This window comes from Piliocolobus tephrosceles, chromosome 21 (assembly GCF_002776525.5).
Source record: "Piliocolobus tephrosceles isolate RC106 chromosome 21, ASM277652v3, whole genome shotgun sequence".
In the NCBI taxonomy this organism is placed as follows: domain Eukaryota; kingdom Metazoa; phylum Chordata; class Mammalia; order Primates; family Cercopithecidae; genus Piliocolobus; species Piliocolobus tephrosceles.
The window spans coordinates 52,210,700-52,227,829 of NC_045454.1; the positions used below are offsets into that span (position 1 = coordinate 52,210,700).

At 50.4% G+C, this 17,130-nt stretch overlaps 2 protein-coding genes across 3 annotated transcripts in view; one reads left to right on the plus strand and one right to left on the minus strand.

The window, feature by feature from the left end:
* The window catches only part of PALM (paralemmin), a 62,189-nt gene extending 48,780 nt beyond the window's left edge, over positions 1–13,409 (minus strand). For both annotated transcript variants that reach the window (XM_026457296.1, XM_026457295.1), the window contains exon 1: positions 13,381–13,409. In XM_026457296.1, coding sequence (XP_026313081.1) covers positions 13,381–13,394 — 14 coding nt within the window. In that variant the 5' untranslated portion in view covers positions 13,395–13,409. The remainder of the gene's footprint in view (positions 1–13,380) is intronic.
* Positions 33–7,764, plus strand: LOC111528734 (syncytin-1-like). The gene is made up of 2 exons (XM_023195468.3): positions 33–438; positions 5,482–7,764. Exon 2 carries the CDS (start codon positions 5,485–5,487, stop codon positions 7,207–7,209), a length of 1,725 nt encoding a protein of 574 aa, XP_023051236.1. The 5' UTR covers positions 33–438; positions 5,482–5,484; the 3' UTR covers positions 7,210–7,764.
* Positions 13,410–17,130: the final 3,721 nt, after the last annotated feature.

The window sequence follows — 17,130 nt, forward strand, 5'->3', positions numbered from 1 at the left end:
CATTTCTGGGTTCTTCACCATTCATTTTCCCGCCTCTACAAAGAGTGCCAGCCAGGAGCGCAGGCGCAATGATGAGGAAGATTTGAAGAAATCGAAAGCTAACTGGAGAAAAAAAAGCTCATCCAAGTCCCGCCCCCTGCTGCAGTCCTGGCCCCGCCTCCATCCCTGCTTAGCTATATAAGGCATGACCCTGCATTCAACAAACGAGACTTGATCAGACCACTGTCTTGTTTCCATTTCTTGTGTCTCTTGTCTCTGCAAATTCCCACTCCCTTCTCCAAGGTCTGCGTTGACGATCCCGCGGGACGGGACACGTGGCGCCCAACGCGAAGCTTGGATACGAGGGAATTACGTGAGGAAGAGGGCGCAAAAGGCCGACGATTCAAGTAAAAGAAAAATCCCTTTCGCCGCCGCGGGAGCCTGCTGCCTCGGAATTGTGTGAGTTACGCGCCCGAAATGGGACAAGAATTAAGCCAGCATCAGATTTACGTAGGACAGTTAAAAGAGGCTTTAAAGACACGGGGAAAAAAAATAGCAAAAAATAAAAATAAAAAATAAAAAAAAGACACGGGGAGTGAAGGTTAAAAGTGGTGATTTATTTAAATTCTTTGATTTTGTAAAAGACACTTGCCCTTGGTTCACACAGGAAGGAACTATTGATATAAAAAGATGGCGAAGGGTGGGAGACGCCAAGATTTTATTTATAATACTTTTTATTTATAATACTTTATAATACTTTTGGGCCAGAAAAAATTCCTTTTCTTATTGGAATTTAATTAAAGATCTAATAGATAATAAGAAGGAGGCCGATCCGCAAGTAATGGCTGCGGTCGCCCAGACAGAAAAAATTTTAAAGGTTACTTCCCAAACCGACCTTAGAAGTTCCCCGCCTGACAAAGAAGTAGATCTCATATCTCTTGAAAGTGATGACGAGGGGACCAAGGCTCCTCCATAGAAAACAAAGAGATGGTAGGCGAAAAACAGCCTAAAAAATACCCAACTTTACAAGCATCACGAAAAGATAAAAGTGATGATGACCCTGACCCCTCAGATGTAAACTGGGATGAGCTAGACGAAGCGGCAGCTAAATATCATAATCCTGACTGGCCTCCCTTTCTCTCACGTCCGCCTCCCCATAATGGGGCTTCTGCGCCCGCTGTAATGGCGATAGTTGACCCAAAAGAGGAACTCAAAGAAAAAATTGCTCAGCTTGAAGAGCAAATCAAACTTGAGGAGCTACATCAGTCACTAATCACTAGGCTACAAAAATTAAAGACAGGAGGCCGGGCGGGGTGGCTCAAGCCTGTAATCCAAGCACTTTGGGAGGCGGATCATGAGGTCAGGAGTTCGAGACCATCCTGGCTAACACGGTGAAACCCCGTCTCTACTAAAAAATAAAAAAAGCTAGCCGGGCGAGGTGGCTGGCGCCTGTAGTCCCAGCTACTCGGGAGGCTGAGGCAGGAGAATGGCGTGAACCCGGGAGGCGGAGCTTGCAGTGAGCTGAGATCCGGCCACTGCACTCCAGCCTGGGTGACAGAGCAAGACTCCGTCTCAAAAACAAAACAAAAAAAAAAACAAAAAATTAAAGACAGGAAATGAAAGTGTTACTAATTCAGAAAAAATAGGAGGCCTTACCCGCCCACCTCAACGGCCCGGACAGCATGTTCCAAAAGGGAGACTACTTACTAGTCCAGATAGAGAAGACTACTTCCCTAAAAGATGTCTTCCCGGTAACTGAAACTGTGGATGGGCAAGGACAAGCCTGGAGGCGTCCTAATGGGTTTGATTTTTCTGTCATAAAATAATTAAAAACTGCTATTTCTCAATATGGAGCTACAGCGCCATATACTATTGCTATAGTAGAATCTGTGGCCGACAACTGGCTTACTCCCACAGATTGGAACACTCTAGTCCGAGCAGTCCTCTCTGGGGGAGATCATTTACTCTGGAAATCAGAATTTTTTGAAAATTGCAGAGACACAGCAAAAAGAAACCAACAGGCAGGAAATGGTTGGGACTTTGACATGTTAACTGGCTCGGGTAATTTTGCAAATACTGATGTTCAAATGCAATATGACCCCGGACTATTCTCACAAATTCAGGCGGCCACTACAAAAGCTTGGAGAAGGGCCAGGCGCGGTGGCTCAAGCCTGTAATCCCAGCACTTTGGGAGGCCGAGGCGGGCGGATCACGAGGTCAGGAGATGGAGACCATCCTGGCTAACACGGTGAAACCCCGTCTCTACTAAGAAATACAAAAAACTAGCCGGGCGAGGTGGCGGGCGCCTGTAGTCCCAGCTACTCGGGAGGCTGAGGCAGGAGAATGGCGTAAACCCGGGACGCGGAGCTTGCAGTGAGCTGAGATCCGGCCACTGCACTCCAACCTGGGCGACAGATTGACCCTCCGCCTCAAAAAAAAAAAAAAAAAAAAGCTTGGAGAAAACTCCCTATTAAAGGGGACCCAGGAGCCTTACTCACTGGAGTCAAACAGGGACCTGATGAGCCATTCGCAGATTTTGTACACAGACTCATAACAACAGCAGGGAGGATTTTTGGCAGCGCTGAGGCAGGTGTAGACTATGTTAAACAACTGGCATATGAAAATGCCAACCCAGCCTGTCAAGCGGTGACCAGACCCTATAGAAAAAAACAGATTTAACAGGATATATCCTCCTCTGTTCAGACATTGGGCCCTCCTATCAACAGGGTCTGGCAATGGCCACCGCTTTTAGCGGACAAACAGTAAAAGACTTCCTCAATAATAAAGAAAAGGGAGGATGTTTTAAATGTGGTAAAAAAGGGCACTTTGCAAGAGATTATCGCGGGGATTCTAATAAAAACCCCGAAGTCAAAGCTCCAGGCCTCTGCCCTAGGTGCAAGAGGGGAAAACATTGGGCCAATGAATGCAAATCCAAAACTGACAGTCAAGGAAATCCTTTACCATCCCAACAGGGAAACGGGATGAGGGGCCAGCCCCAGGCCCCGAAACAAGCTTATGGGGCAGTCAGTTTTGTTTCGGCCAACAGCAACAATCCATTTCAAAACTTGATAGAGCAACCCCAGGAAGTGCAGGATTGGACCTCTGTTCCACCTGCCACACAGTATTAACACCTGAAATGGGACCACAAACTTTGAGCACTGGCATATATGGGCCTTTGCCCCCGACACCTTTGGCTTAATCCTGGGAAGAAGCAGTGTCACTATGAAAGGTCTGCAAGTCTTCCCAGGAATAATCGATAATGATTATCAAGGAGAAATCAAAATTATGGCCAAAGCTGTTAATAATACTGTCACTGTTCCTCAAGGAGATAGGATAGCACAATTAATCCTATTACCTTTAGTTAAAACCACTAATAAAATCCAACATCCTTACAGAGGAACGGGACATTTTGGATCCCCAAATATATATTAGGTACAGCCAATTACTAATCAAAGGCCTTCCTTAACCTTGTGGTTAGATGGAAAATTATTTACAGGGCTAATAGATACAGGAGCTGATGTAACTTCATTAAACAGGAGGATTGGCCCCCTACCTGGCCTACCACAGAGACTTTAACTAGTTTGAGAGGAATCGGGCAAAGCAGTAATCCTAGACAGAGCTCGAAATACCTCACCTGGACAGATAAGGAAAACAATTCAAGTCTCATTAAACCATTTATTAGCCCTCAGTTGCCTGTTAATCTTTGGGGTCGAGATCTACTCTCTCAAATGAAAATTATGATGTGCAGCCCAAATGATGTAGTTACTGCACAAATGCTAGCCCAAAGTTATAGCCCTGGAAAAGGCCTAGGAAAAAATGAAGACGGTATTCGGCAGCCCGTTCTGGCCTCAGGACAGCTTAACAAAAAGGGATTTGGAAATTTTTAACTTTGGCCATTGACATGCGTGCACCCCAAAGGTGCGCTGACCCCATAACCTGGAAGTCAGATGAGCCTGTCTGGGTTGATCAATGGCCTTTAGTTAATGAAAAGCTAGTAGCAGCCCAACAGTTAGTGCAGGAACAGCTACTGGCAGGACATATTACACAAAGTAATTCTGCTTGGAATACACTTATATTTGTCATCAGAAAAAAGTCTGGTAATCGGAGACTTTTGCAAGATCTAAGACAGTAAATGCTACTGTGATCCTCATGGGCGCTCTGCAACCAGGGCTGCCTTCACCGGTGGCAATTCCTCAAAACTATTTTAAAGTTATTATAGATCTTAAAGATTGTTTCTTTACAATTCCCCTTCATCCTGCAGATCAGAAAAGATTTGCTTTCAGTGTACCCTCCATAAATTTTAGACAACCAATGAAACGTTATCAATGGAAAGTATTACCTCAAGGAATGGCCAATAGTCCTACACTATGTCAAAAATACGTGGCTGCCGCTATACAGCCAGTCAGAGACACATGGAAACAAATGTATATTATACATTGCATGGATGACATATTAATCGCAGGACAAATAGGAGAACAGGTCCTATAATGCTTTGCCCAACTCAAACAAGAGTTAACTGTAGCCGGGCTACAAATAGCCCCAGAAAAAATACAATTACAAGATCCATATACATACCTTGGCTTTCAGATAAATGGACCTAAAATCATAAATCAAAAAGCTGTTATACGCCGAGATCAATTAAAAACACTAAATGACTTTCAAAAACTTCTAGGAGACATTAATTGCCTTCGACCATATTTACGACTAACTACAGGAGAATTAAAGCCTCTCTTTGATATCCTAAAAGGAGATCCTCATCCCAAATCCCCCAGGTCTGTTTCTAAAGAGGCTCTAGCTGCACTAAAAAAGGTAGAAGATGCCATTGCTACTCAATTTGTTACCAATATAGATTATGCTCAACCACTGACATTCTTTATCTTTAATACAACAGTGACACCTACTGGCCTATTCTGGCAAAACAATCCCATTATGTGGGTACATTTTACCTTCCTCTCCCAAAAAGGTTTTATTGCCTTACTATGATGCTATAGCTGACCTAATCATATTAGGTAGAGGAAACAGTAGAAAATACTTCGGAGGCCGGACGCGGTGGCTCAAGCCTGTAATCCCAGCACTTTGGGAGGCCAAGACGGGCAGATCACGAGGTCAGGAGATCGAGACCATCCTGGCTAACACGGTGAAACCCCGTCTCTACTAAAAAAAAAAATACAAAAAACTAGCCGGGCGAGGTGGCGGGCGCCTGTAGTCCCAGCTACTCGGGAGGCTGAGGCAGGAGAATGGCGTAAACCCTGGAGGCGGAGCTTGCAGTGAGCTGAGATCCGGCCACTGTACTCCAGCCCGGGCGACAGAGCGAGACTCTCCCTCAAAAAAAAAAAAAAAAAAAAAAAAATCAGGAGAAGAGGCTCAGTTTGCATTTTCTCTCGAGAAAATGATGCGGCCAGGTGGCTGCCAGAACGACTGATAAGACAGGTTGATAATAATAATCCTCAGCCCGGGGAAGATAACCCTCCCTGAGAGCGCCCCTTTTCATTTAAATTCCAGAAAATGAACCGTAACAACCAACTTCTGTGGAACATCATCTTGATGTTCGGCATAGTTGCCATCCACGCTGGTTTTGACGATCCTCGTAAGGCTATCGAGTTGGTGCAAAAACAACACGGTAAGCCCTGTGACTGCAATGGCGGATATATATCATCCGCCCCAACATCCTCGCTCTCGCAAGTAGTCTGCTCAGGTAAGACAGCCTATCTACTATCTGATCAGAAGTGGAAGTGCAAATCACCCCCTAAAGCCATATCCCCTAGTGGGCCACTTAAGCCTTGCCCCTGCGATTCCTTTAAACAATCTATGCACAGCTCCTGCTATACTGAATATGAACAATGCACATCAGGCAACAAAACGTACTATACTGCTGTTCTACAAGAATCGCGTTCTGCAAGTGCTGGAGGTGACTGGGGTACAGTCCAGGTCTTAGGGGCCACTAATAAACTCATGCAATCCTCCTGTGAAGGCGTCAAAGGACAGCGGGTCTGTTGGAATATTCAGGCCCCTGTTCATATTTCCGATGGGGGAGGCCCGCAAGACACAGTTAGAGAAATAGTTGTTCAAAAGAAGCTTGAAAAAATTCATAAAGCCTTATATCCCCAAATCCATGATCATCCCTTGGCTTTACCTAAGACAAGAGACAGCACCATGCTGGGCACTCAAACTTTTGAAATACTTAATGCTACATACAATATGCTTAAGGCTTCCAATTCAAACCTCGCTGAGGATTGTTGGCTTTGTCTACAAATAGGGCACCCTCTGCCTCTTGCTATACCTGTCCATGCCAATTACACCAGTTATTATCCTAGTAATGGTTCCTGCCCTGTCATCCCCCCTCTTTTAGTACAGCCCATGCAGTTTTCTAACTCCTCTTGTTTTATCTCCCGCTCCTTTAATCATACTGAGGAAATTGATGTAGGCTACGTCACATTCAACAACTGCAGTACCGTAGTTAACATCTCAGAGCCCCTTTGTGCTATCAATGGCTCAGTGTTCGTCTGCGGGAACAACATGGCTTATACTTACCTGCCCCAAAACTGGACAGGGGCCTGTGTCTTAGCCTCCCTTCTCCCTGACATAGATATCATTCCAGGAGATGAGCCTGTCCCCATCCCTGCCATTGATCATGTCATATACAGGCCAAAGCGAGCAGTACAGTTTATCCCCTTACTTGCAGGACTAGAAATATCTACCGCAATAGCGGCCGGATCTACAGGCCTAGGAGTCTCGTTAACTCAATACACCAAGTTATCCAATCAATTAATTTCAGATATACAGGCCATACCCAGCACCATACAAGATCTACAAGACCAGGTAGATTCACTGGCAGAAGTAGTACTACAAAATAAAAGAGGCTTAGACTTACTAACCGCAGAACAGGGAGACATTTGCTTGGCTCTACAGGAGAGATGCTGCTTCTATGCTAACAAGTCTGGAATTGTCAGAGACAAAATAAAAAATCTACAAGAAGACCTGAAAAAGCGTAGAAAAGAACTGGCCGCCAACCCGCTTTTGACCGGGTTCCACGGACTTCTTCCCTACCTCCTGCCGTTTTTAGGCCCTTTGCTTACCCTTCTGTTATTTCTTACTTTAGGACCTATGATATTTAACAAGCTCATGGCATTTGTTAAACAACAAATTGAAGCCTTCCAGGCAAAGCCTATACAGGTCCATTATCATCGCCTTGAAATGAATGAACAAGGTGGGTCACATCTAGCCTTATAAAACCACCTCCCCTGTGTGCTGAACTGGACAGTCAATGACGGGTAAGAGGGCACCATCCTCCATAAGCGACAATCAGGCCTAAGACAGGACGGCCGCCATTGCTGCTGCCTAATCCCATGACGGGCCCATAGTTAAGGTTGCGTTGCCCCAACCTAAGACAGGCGCAGTTCCCGAGGGGGTTTCTTCATTTGGCTTGAAAAATTAAAAAAGGGGGACCTGTCCAGAGCCGCGAGGCCCAGCCATAGCCATTTACTCTTGGTGCCTGGGCTTGATAACCTTCCACCCTGCGTCTTATCTCTAGAGCTATTCTCTTAACTATTCTCTTAACAAAATGGCACATTTCTGGGTTCTTCACCATTCATTTTCCCGCCTCTACAAAGAGTGCCAGCCAGGAGCGCAGGCGCAATGATGAGGAAGATTTGAAGAAATCGAAACCTAACTGGAGAAAAAAAACTCATCCAAGTCCCGCCCCCTGCTGCAGTCCTGGCCCCGCCTCCATCCCTGCTTAGCTATATAAGGGATGACCCTGCATTCAATAAACGAGACTTGATCAGACCACTGTCTTGTCACCATTTCTTTCTTTCTTTCTTTTTTTTTTTTTTTTTTTTGAGACGGAGTCTTGCTCTGTTGCCCGGGCTGGAGTGCAGTGGCTAGATCTCAGCTCACTGCAAGCTCCGCCTCCCGGGTTCATGCCATTCTCCTGCCTCAGCCTCCCGAGTAGCTGGGACCACAGGCGCCGGCCACCTCGCCCGGCTAATTTTTTGTATTTTTAGTAGAGACGGGGTTTCACCGTGTTAGTCAGGATGGTCTCGATCTCCTGACCTCGTGATCCGCCCGTCTCGGCCTCCCAAAGTGTTGGGATTACAGGCTTGAGCCACCGCGCCCGGCCTTGTCTCCATTTCTTGTGTCTCTTGTCTCTCCAAATTCCCACTCCCTTCTCCAAGGTCTGCGTTGACGATCCCGCGGGACGGGACAAATATGTAAAACCATGGGCACGGCTGTGTGCCCATAAAACTTTATTTACAAAAATAGGCAATGGGCCAGAGCTGATCTGAGGGCCAAAGTTGACTGACTCCTAAACTAGGCACCCAATAAAACTGACCTGTCATTTCTTCACTGCCCCTTGGCCTCTGTGTCCTTTTAGTCCAAAGTGATTTATTGAACACCTACTGTATGCCTAGCACCGTTAGTCACCTGTGATGCAGAAGTTCTGTTTTTGCGGCCAGGCGCAGTGGCTCATGCCTATAATCCCAGCACTTTGGGAGGCCGAGGCAGGTGGATCACGACGTCAAAAGTTTGAGACCAGCCTGGCTAACATGGCAAACCCCTTCTTTCTTTTTTTTGGCGGGGGGGAGTGGGGGACGGAGTTTCACTCTTGTTGCCTAGGTTGGAGTGCAATAGCGCGATCTCAGCTCACTGCAACCTCCATCTCCTAGGTTCAAGCGATTCTCCTGCCTCAGCCTACTCAGTAGCTGGGATTACAGGCATGTGCCACCACACCTGGCTGCGTTTGTATTTTTAGTAGAGATGGGGTTTCTCCATGTTGGTCAGGCTGGTCTCAAACTCCCGACCTCAGGTGATCGCCCTGCCTCAGCCTCCCAAAGTGCTGGGATTACAGAATGAGCCATCGCGCCCAGGCGGCGAAACCCCTTCTCTACTAAAAATACAAAAGTTAGTTGGGCTTGTTGTGCGCACCTGTAATCCCAGTTACTCGGGAGGCTGAGGCAGGAGAATGGCTTGAACCCTGGAGGCAGAAGTTGCAGCGAGCAGAGATTGTGCCACTGCACTCCAGCCTGGGCGGCAGAGCGAGACTCCATCTCAAAAAAAAAAAAAAAAGAAAAGTTCCGTCCTTGGAGAAACTGTTTTTTGTCCCCTACATAAAGGATTCAGGGTGAATGAAGTGACTCTTACCTGTAATCCCAACACTTCAGGAGACTGAAGCAGGAGGATCACTTGAATCCAGGAGTTCAAGACCCTGGGCTACATAGTGAAACTCCCATTTCTACAAAAGATTAAAAATTAGTTGGGCATGGTGGTGTGTGCCTCTGGTCCCAGCTACTTGGGAAGCTAAGGTGGGAGGATCGCATGAGCCTGGGATATTAAGGCTCCAGTGAGCCGTGATCATGTCACTGCACTCCAGCCTGGGCAACAGAGCCAGACCCTGACTCAAAATAAAAGAAATGATTCAGGGCCAGGCACAGTGGCTTACACCTGTAATCCCAGAACTTTGGAGGCTGAGAAGGATCACTTGAGCCCAGGACTTTGAGATCAGTCTGGGCATGATAGCAAGACCCCATCTCTACAGAAAATTTAAAAAAATTAGCCAGGTAAGGTGTCATACACCTGTAGTTCCAGTTTCTCACAGGCTGAAGGTCTGTTGAACCCAGGAGATCGAGGCTGCAGTGAGCTGTGATAGCACCACTGCACTCCAGCCTGGGTGACAGAGCCAGACCCTATCTCAAAAATGAAATTTAAAAAAATTAAAACTAAAATAAATGATTCAGGGTTTGAAGGTGGTGGATGCATTTTGTGTAAAAATAAGAGGACGTGGAGGAGGACGTGGGGAGGCAAAGGGACTGCTGGGATCATTTCTCCCACCATCCCAGCTCTAAACCTCCAGGGCTCACACCTCCCTCCAAGCAAAAGCTAAAGTCCTGCCACTCTCAAGGCCCAGCACGAAAAACACGCGCCGTCCACACCTCCAGACTCAAGCACACAGAGGCCTGGAGGTGGTGCCACACGAACCGGGGAACTGGGCCGGGCGGAAAGTGGAGGGAGACATTCCAGGTGGCCGGAACGGCCTGGGCAAAGGTGTGGAGGTGGGACAATGTGGGGTGTGCAGTGGACCCGAGAGAAGCTGCCTCGAGTTGACCTTCACCGCCCTCACTTCCACCGCCTTACTGCGCTCACCCACCCACAGGCACTTCAGCGCCCATCCGGGTCCTGGGGGGAGCAGTCACTGCACTGAGGCTCGGTCCCCTGCACCTCGGACGCCCCTCCCAGCTTCCGAAGCAATGTCGGCTCCGCCCCTGAACCTCGGACCCGCCTCCCGGGCAATCGGCTCCGCACCCCGTCCCTGGCCCCGCACTCTGCACCCTGGTCCCGCCTCCCAGCAGCCTAGGCCATCTCGGCCCCGCCCCGACCCCGCCCCATGCACCATGGCCCCGCCCCGACATAGGCCCCACCTCCCAGCATCCCAGGCAATGACGGCCCCGCCTTCTGCGCATCGGCCCCGCCTCCCAGGCAATGTCGGCCCCGCCCCTGCACCTCGGCCCCGCCTCCAGGGTTCCAGAGTGTCGTTGGCCCGACCCCTTCCTGGACTCAGGGACAGGGGAGGATTGAGGTTTCCCGGAGGGCGCCCCTGCCCTTCCTACTTCCCCAGAACTCCACCCCAGGGCTCCGCCCCCCACACTCCCCCACTCCTTGCAGATCTGGCCACCCTCTGGAGGCTTGGACGACCGGAAGCTCTGGGGGGCCCCAAAACCTCACTCCCCCTGTCCCTGAGTCAGAGACCCCCTCACCTCTCCCCAGTCGTGACTTTAGCTGAGGCCTTGGGGCCCCCACCCCAACCCTGAGCCGTGTCACCTCCAGGTCTCCCCACCTCCTCTCCCCACTCCACTCTTTCACCAGAGAAATATGCCCTGGCCTGCCCCAGCTCAAACACCATCTATGGCTCCCCAGTGCCCTGCAGCCCCACAAGGCAGAACTGAGACCAGACAATCCCATCTCTTCCCTGTTTACCTCTCCTTGCCCCACAACCAGCTTGGGCTTCAGCCGTCCAGAAACCTGCTGTTAGACGCCTTGTGTGTTCCTCTGGGAAGAACTTCCCCAGCTTCCCCGTTGTCACTGGGTTCCCTCGGTACCCTTTTTATTTTTAGTTTTTTGAATAAGATAGGGTCTCACTCTGTCACCCAAGCTGGAGTGCAGTGACGTGATCTTGGCTCACTGCAGCCTCGACCTCCCACATCAGGTAATCCTCCCACCTCAGCCTCCTGAGTATCTGGTACTACAGGCATGCACCACCACATGTGGCTTTTTTTTTTTTTTTTTAGATAGAGTCTTGCTCTGTCGCCCAGGCTGGAGTGTGATGGCACAATCTTGGCTCACTGCAACCTCCACCTCCTGGGTTTAAGCCATCCTTCCACCTTAGCCTCCCGAGTAGCTGGGATTACAGGCGCCCACCACCACGTCTGGCTAATTTTTGTATTTTTAGTAGAGATGGGGTTTCACCATGTTGGCCAGGCTGGTCTGGAGCTCCTGACCTCAGGTGTTCTGCCTGCCTCGACCTTCCAAGGTGCTGGGATTACAGGCGGGAGCCACCGTGCCCGGCCAGCCTTGCTGAATTCTCACCAGCAGTCTCGGTGTGGCCCCAGGGTCACCCGTTCCCTAGATGAGAAAAACCAAAGTCAGAGAGCTCTGGGGAGCAGGGCCTTTAGGCAGCTCAGGGACCCCCAACAGCAGCCAAGCCAGCCCTCTCCAGTCTGGCTGGAAGGCAGACAGTGTTGGGTTGTGCTATGTGTATTTTTTTTTTTTTTTGAGACAGAGTCGAACTCCTGACCTCTTGGTACCCGCCTGCCTCGGTCTCCCAAAGTGCTGAGATTACAGGCGTGAGCCACTGTGCCCAGAAGTGCTATGTGTATTCTTCTTTTTTTTTTCTTGAGAAGGAGTCTCGCTCTGTCACCCAGGCTGGAGTGCAATGGCTGAATCTCACCTCACTGCAAGATCCACCTCCCGGGTTTACGCCATTCTCCTGCCTCAGCCTCCAGCGTAGCTGGGACTACAGGCGCCCGCCACCTCGCCCGGCTAGTTTTTTGTATTTTTAGTAGAGACAGGGGTTCACCCTGTTAGGCAGGATGGTCCAACTCCTGACCTTGTGATCCGCCCGTCTCGGCCTCCCAAAGTGCTGGGATTACAGGCGTGAGCCACCGCATCCTGCTCTTTTTTTTTTTTTTTTTTTTTTTTTTTTTTAATTACCGTGGTGGTTTTGTGAGCCTGTGGTCCCAGCTACAGGGAAGGCGGAGGCAGGAGGGAGAGGCTGCAGTGAGCTGTGATTGCGCCACTGCATTTCGGTCTCAGCGACCAGGCAATATCTTGCCTTGAAAAACAATTTTTTGCAGGGGAGGGGCCAGGTGCGGTGGCTCAGTCTGTCACCCCAGCAGTTTCGGAGTCCGAGGCAGGTGGATCACCTGCGGTCAGGAGTTCAAGACCAGCCTGACCAACATGGTGAAACCCCATCTCTACTAAAAATACAAAAAATTAGCCGGGCGTGGTGGCAGGCACCTGCAATCCGAGGTACTTGGGAGGCTGAGGCAGGAGAATCCCTTGAATCCAGGAGGCGGAGCTTGCAGTGAGTTGAGATGGTGCCACTGCACTCTATCCTGGGTGACAGATCGAGACTCCGTCTCAAAAAAATAAAATAGGCCGGACGCGGTGTCTCACACCTGTAATCCCAGCACTTTGGGAGGCCGAGGCGGGCGGATCACGAGGTCAGGAGATCGAGACTATCCTGGCTAACACGGTGAAACCCCGTCTCTACTAAAAATACAAAAAACTAGCCGGGCGAGGTGGCGGCGCCTGTAGTCCCAGCTACTCGGGAGGCTGAGGCAGGAGAATGGCGTGCACCCGGGAGGCGGAGCCTGCAGTGAGCCGAGATCGCGCCACTGCACTCCAGCCTGGGTGACAGAGCGAGACTCCGTCTCAAAAAAAATAAAAAATAAAAATAAATAAAAAATAAAATAAAATGAATATTTAAAATTAAATACAAATGAAGCCGTTTTCACCACTGCTGTTGACTCCTTGCGGTGGCTGGTGTTTGAACTCCTGAAGCGTCCCTCAAATCCGCCATGGAGAGGCTCTCCGGGAGAATCGCAGTCCAGCAGTTCATGCACCACACCCTGTGCTGTGCGGCCCCAGACAAATCGGCTCCCCTCTCTGGGCCTCAGTTTGGGAAGTGGGAACAACGGCCCCCACTCAGCCCCCTCCTCAGAGCTGCCAGGAGCTCGGTTTTCTGAGATGCCAGAGGACGGTTATTTATTTCACAACTGTTCACCAAAAGGGAAGGAAACGGTCCAGCTCTGGGTAGAATCGGCCCTGACAGGCAGTGGGCGCTCCTCTGAGGCTGCAGCCCTGGCCCCCTGGCTCCTGACTGTGTGGCGGGGCTAAGGCACTTACCCTCTCTGCACCATGTCCCATCAGCGGCCGGGAGAGGGACAGCACCCTGGGGGAACGAAGTTCCACACTCCTGCAGCTTTGGGCAATTCTCCTTCTGAGGCCTGTGGAGCTGGGGCCGTTTTCCAGGTCTCTGCCTCGGTGCTCCCCGACGGAGGGCAGCAGGAGAGGTAGGAGGAAGCCCAGGGGACCCGCTAGTGCTGACGCGATGACCTGGAGACCAGAGTGCCCGCTGTCCAGTCCTTCAACCGTATTGACGGACAGCCGGGCGTGGTGGCTCACGCCTGTAATCCCAGCACTTCGGGAGGCCGAGGCAGGCAGATCACCTGAGTTCAGGAGTTTGAGACCAGCCTGGGCAATATGGTGAAACCCCATCTCTGCCAACAAAACAAAACAAAACAACACAAAAATTAGCCGGGCGGGGTGGCAGGCACCTGTAATCCCAGCTACTCAGGAGGCTGAGGCGGAAGGAATCGCCTTAACCCAGGAGGCAGAGGCTGCAGTGAGCCGAGATCGAACCACTGCACTCCAGCCTGGGTGACAGAACGAGACCTTGTCTCTAAAAGATAAACACAGGGCCAGGCGCAGTGGCTCACACCTGTAATCCTAGCACTTTGGGAGGCTGAGGCAGATGAATCACCTGAGATCAGTAGTTCAAGACCAGCCGGGCCAACATGGTGAAACTCCGACTCTACTAAAAAATACAAAAATTAGGTCAGGGGTGGTGGCTCACGCCTGTAATCCCAGCACTTTGGGAGGCCGGGGCTGGTGGATCACGAGGTCAGGAGATCGAGACCATCCTGGCTAACACAGTGAAACCCCGTCTCTACTAAAAATACATAAAATTAGCCGGGCGAGGTGGCGGCGCCTGTAGTCCCAGCTACTCAGGAGGCTGAGGCAGGAGAATGGTGTGAACCCAGGAGGCGGAGCTTGCCGTGAGCCGAGATCGCATCACTGCACTCCAGCCTGGGCAACAGAGCGATACTCTGTCTCAAAAATAAATAAATAAATAGAAAGAAAGAAACAGAAAAAAAAAAAGAAACAAAAATCAGTATTAGGCTGGGCATGGTGGTTTACATCTATAGTTCCAGCACTTTGGGAGGCTGAGGCAGCCGGATCATGAGGTCAGGAGATGGAGACCAGCCTGGCCAACACGGTGAAACCCCGTCTCTACTAAAAATACAAAAATTATATGGGTGTGGTGGCGGGTGCCTGTAGTCCCAGATACTCGGGAGGCTGAGGGAGAATTGCTTGAACTCGGGAGGCAGAGGTTGCAGTGAGCTGAGATCACTCCAGCCTGGGGAACAGAGCAAGACTCTGTCTCAAAAAAATATAGATAGATAGATAGATAGATAGATAGATAGATAGATAGATAGAGCACGGCCCATGAGGTCACAGCAGTGCCAGACGGCCCAGTAGACCAGAGCAGAGCAGGAAATGGTCCCCAAGCACACAGACCCTGAGCTGGGGTCCCACCTGTCCCCAAGCCCTGGAAACAGCTTTCTATTTTCCTCTTTCCTACAGCTGCTGTAACAAACTCCCAGAAACACAGTTGTTTAAAATGACACCAACTTAGGCCAGACATGGTGGTGCACACCTGTAATCCCAGTACTTCAGGAGGCCGAGGCTGGAGGATCGCTTGAGGCCAGGAGTTCAAGACCAGCCTGGGCAACACGGCGAAACCCTGTTTCTACAAAAAGTGAAATAATGAGCCGGGCGTGGTGGCGGCAGGTGCCTGTGCTCCCAGCTACGTGGGAGGCTGAGGTGGGAGGATCGCTTGAGCCTAGGAGGTCGAGGCTGCAGTGAGCTATGCTTGCACCACTGCACTCCAGCCTGGGTGGCAGAGCAAGACCCTGTCTCCCTATCTCAAAATAAATATATAAATAAGAAATGAAATGGCACCAGTTTATTCTCTGACAGTGCTGGAGGTCAGAAGCCCATATGGGCCTCGCTGAGCTGAAGTGAAAGCATCAGTAGCGCTGGCTTTTCCCGGAGGCTCCAGGGGAAAACTCGTATCCTGCCTACATCTCGCAGATCCCGAGTTCTTTGTGGGACCTTTATATACCTTCCTTTCGATGCGTTTCCTGTTGCTTCATTTCACTTCCTTCTTTATTGGGAACATTTTACGTTTGGTAAAACACAGGTCTGGAGCATTCACAGGTGACTTCTTTTTTTTTTTTTGAGATGGACCTCAGGTGATCCACCTTTTTTTGAGACTCTGTTTCCCAGGCTGGAGTGCAGAAGCACGATCTCGGCTCACTGCCACCTCTATCTCCCAGTTTAAGCGATTCTCCTGCCTCAGCCTCCCAAGTAGCTGGGATTACAAGCACGCACCACCACGCCCTGATAATTTTTGTATTTTTAGTAGAGATGGGGTTTCACCATGTGAGCCAGGCTGGTCTCAAACTCCCCACCTCAGGTGATCCACCTGCCTCGGCCTCCCAAAGTGCTGAGATTACAGGTGTGAGCCACCGCGCCCTGCCTCAGCCTGTCCACTGTTAAGCATTGACAAGCACCGCACTGCCAGCCACCACTGTGAACGCCATCACCCAGCTGTGTGAGATGCACTTTACGACCTGAGCTTTGCCACTAACAACACTCCCACTGAAAGGTGAAGACCTGCCAGGCCGGGTGCGGCGGCTCACACCTATAATCCCAGCACTTTGGGAGGCTGAGGCAGGTGGATCACCCGAGGTCAGGAGTTTGAGACCAGCCTGACCAACATGCTGAAACCCCGTCTCTACTAAACACAAAATCAGCCAGGCGTGGTGTCGGGTGCTGGTAATGCCAGCTACTAGGGAGGCTGAGGAAGGAGAATCGCTTGAACCCAGGAGGCGGAGGTTGCGGTGAGCTGAGATCATGCCATTGCACTCCAGCTTGGGCAACAAGAGCGAGACTTCTTCTCCAAAAAAAAGAAAAAGAGGCCAAGCACGGTGCGGTGGCTCACGCCTGTAATCCCAGCCCTTTGGGAGGCCAAGGCAGGCGGATCTCGAGGTCAGGAGATCGAGACCATCCTGGCTAACACGGTGAAACCCTGTCTCTACCGAAAATACAAAAACAAAATTAGCCAGGCATGGTGGCGGGCGCCTGTAGTCCCAGCTACCCGGGAGGCTGAGGAAGGAGAATCACGTGAACCCAGGAGGTGGAGGTTACAGTAAGCTGAGATTGTGCCACTACACTGCAGCCCAGGCAATAGAGCGAGACTCTATCTCAAAAAAATAAAAAAAGGAAGAAAGGTGAAGACCCCCACGTACAGCCATGTCCCACTGGACTCCGGACCCCACAGAATGTCAGGGCTACAGGCTGGGTTTCCGTCACTGCCACATCCTCACCTTGTAGCATGAGGTCTGGTATACACTAGGCACTCAATAACTGGTGAATAAAGGCAGAAATCTGCCAGGTGCAGTGATGATGTCCTGTGATCTCAGCACGTTGGAAGGCCGAGGAGGCAGGATCGCCGGAGCCCAGGAATTCGAGACCAGCCTGGGCAACGTAGCAAAACCCCATCTCTTAAAAAAAAATAAAATAGCCGGGCGCGGTGGCTCAAGCCTGTAATCCCAGCACTTTGGGAGGCCGAGACGGGTGGATCACGAGGTCAGGAGATCAAGACCATCCTGGCTAACATGGTGAAACCCCGTCTCTACTAAAAAAAAATACAAAAATCTAGCCGGGCGAGGTGGCAGGCGCCTGTAGTCCCAGCTACTCCGGAGGCTGAGGCAGGAGAATGGCGTAAACCCAGGAGGCGGAGCTTGC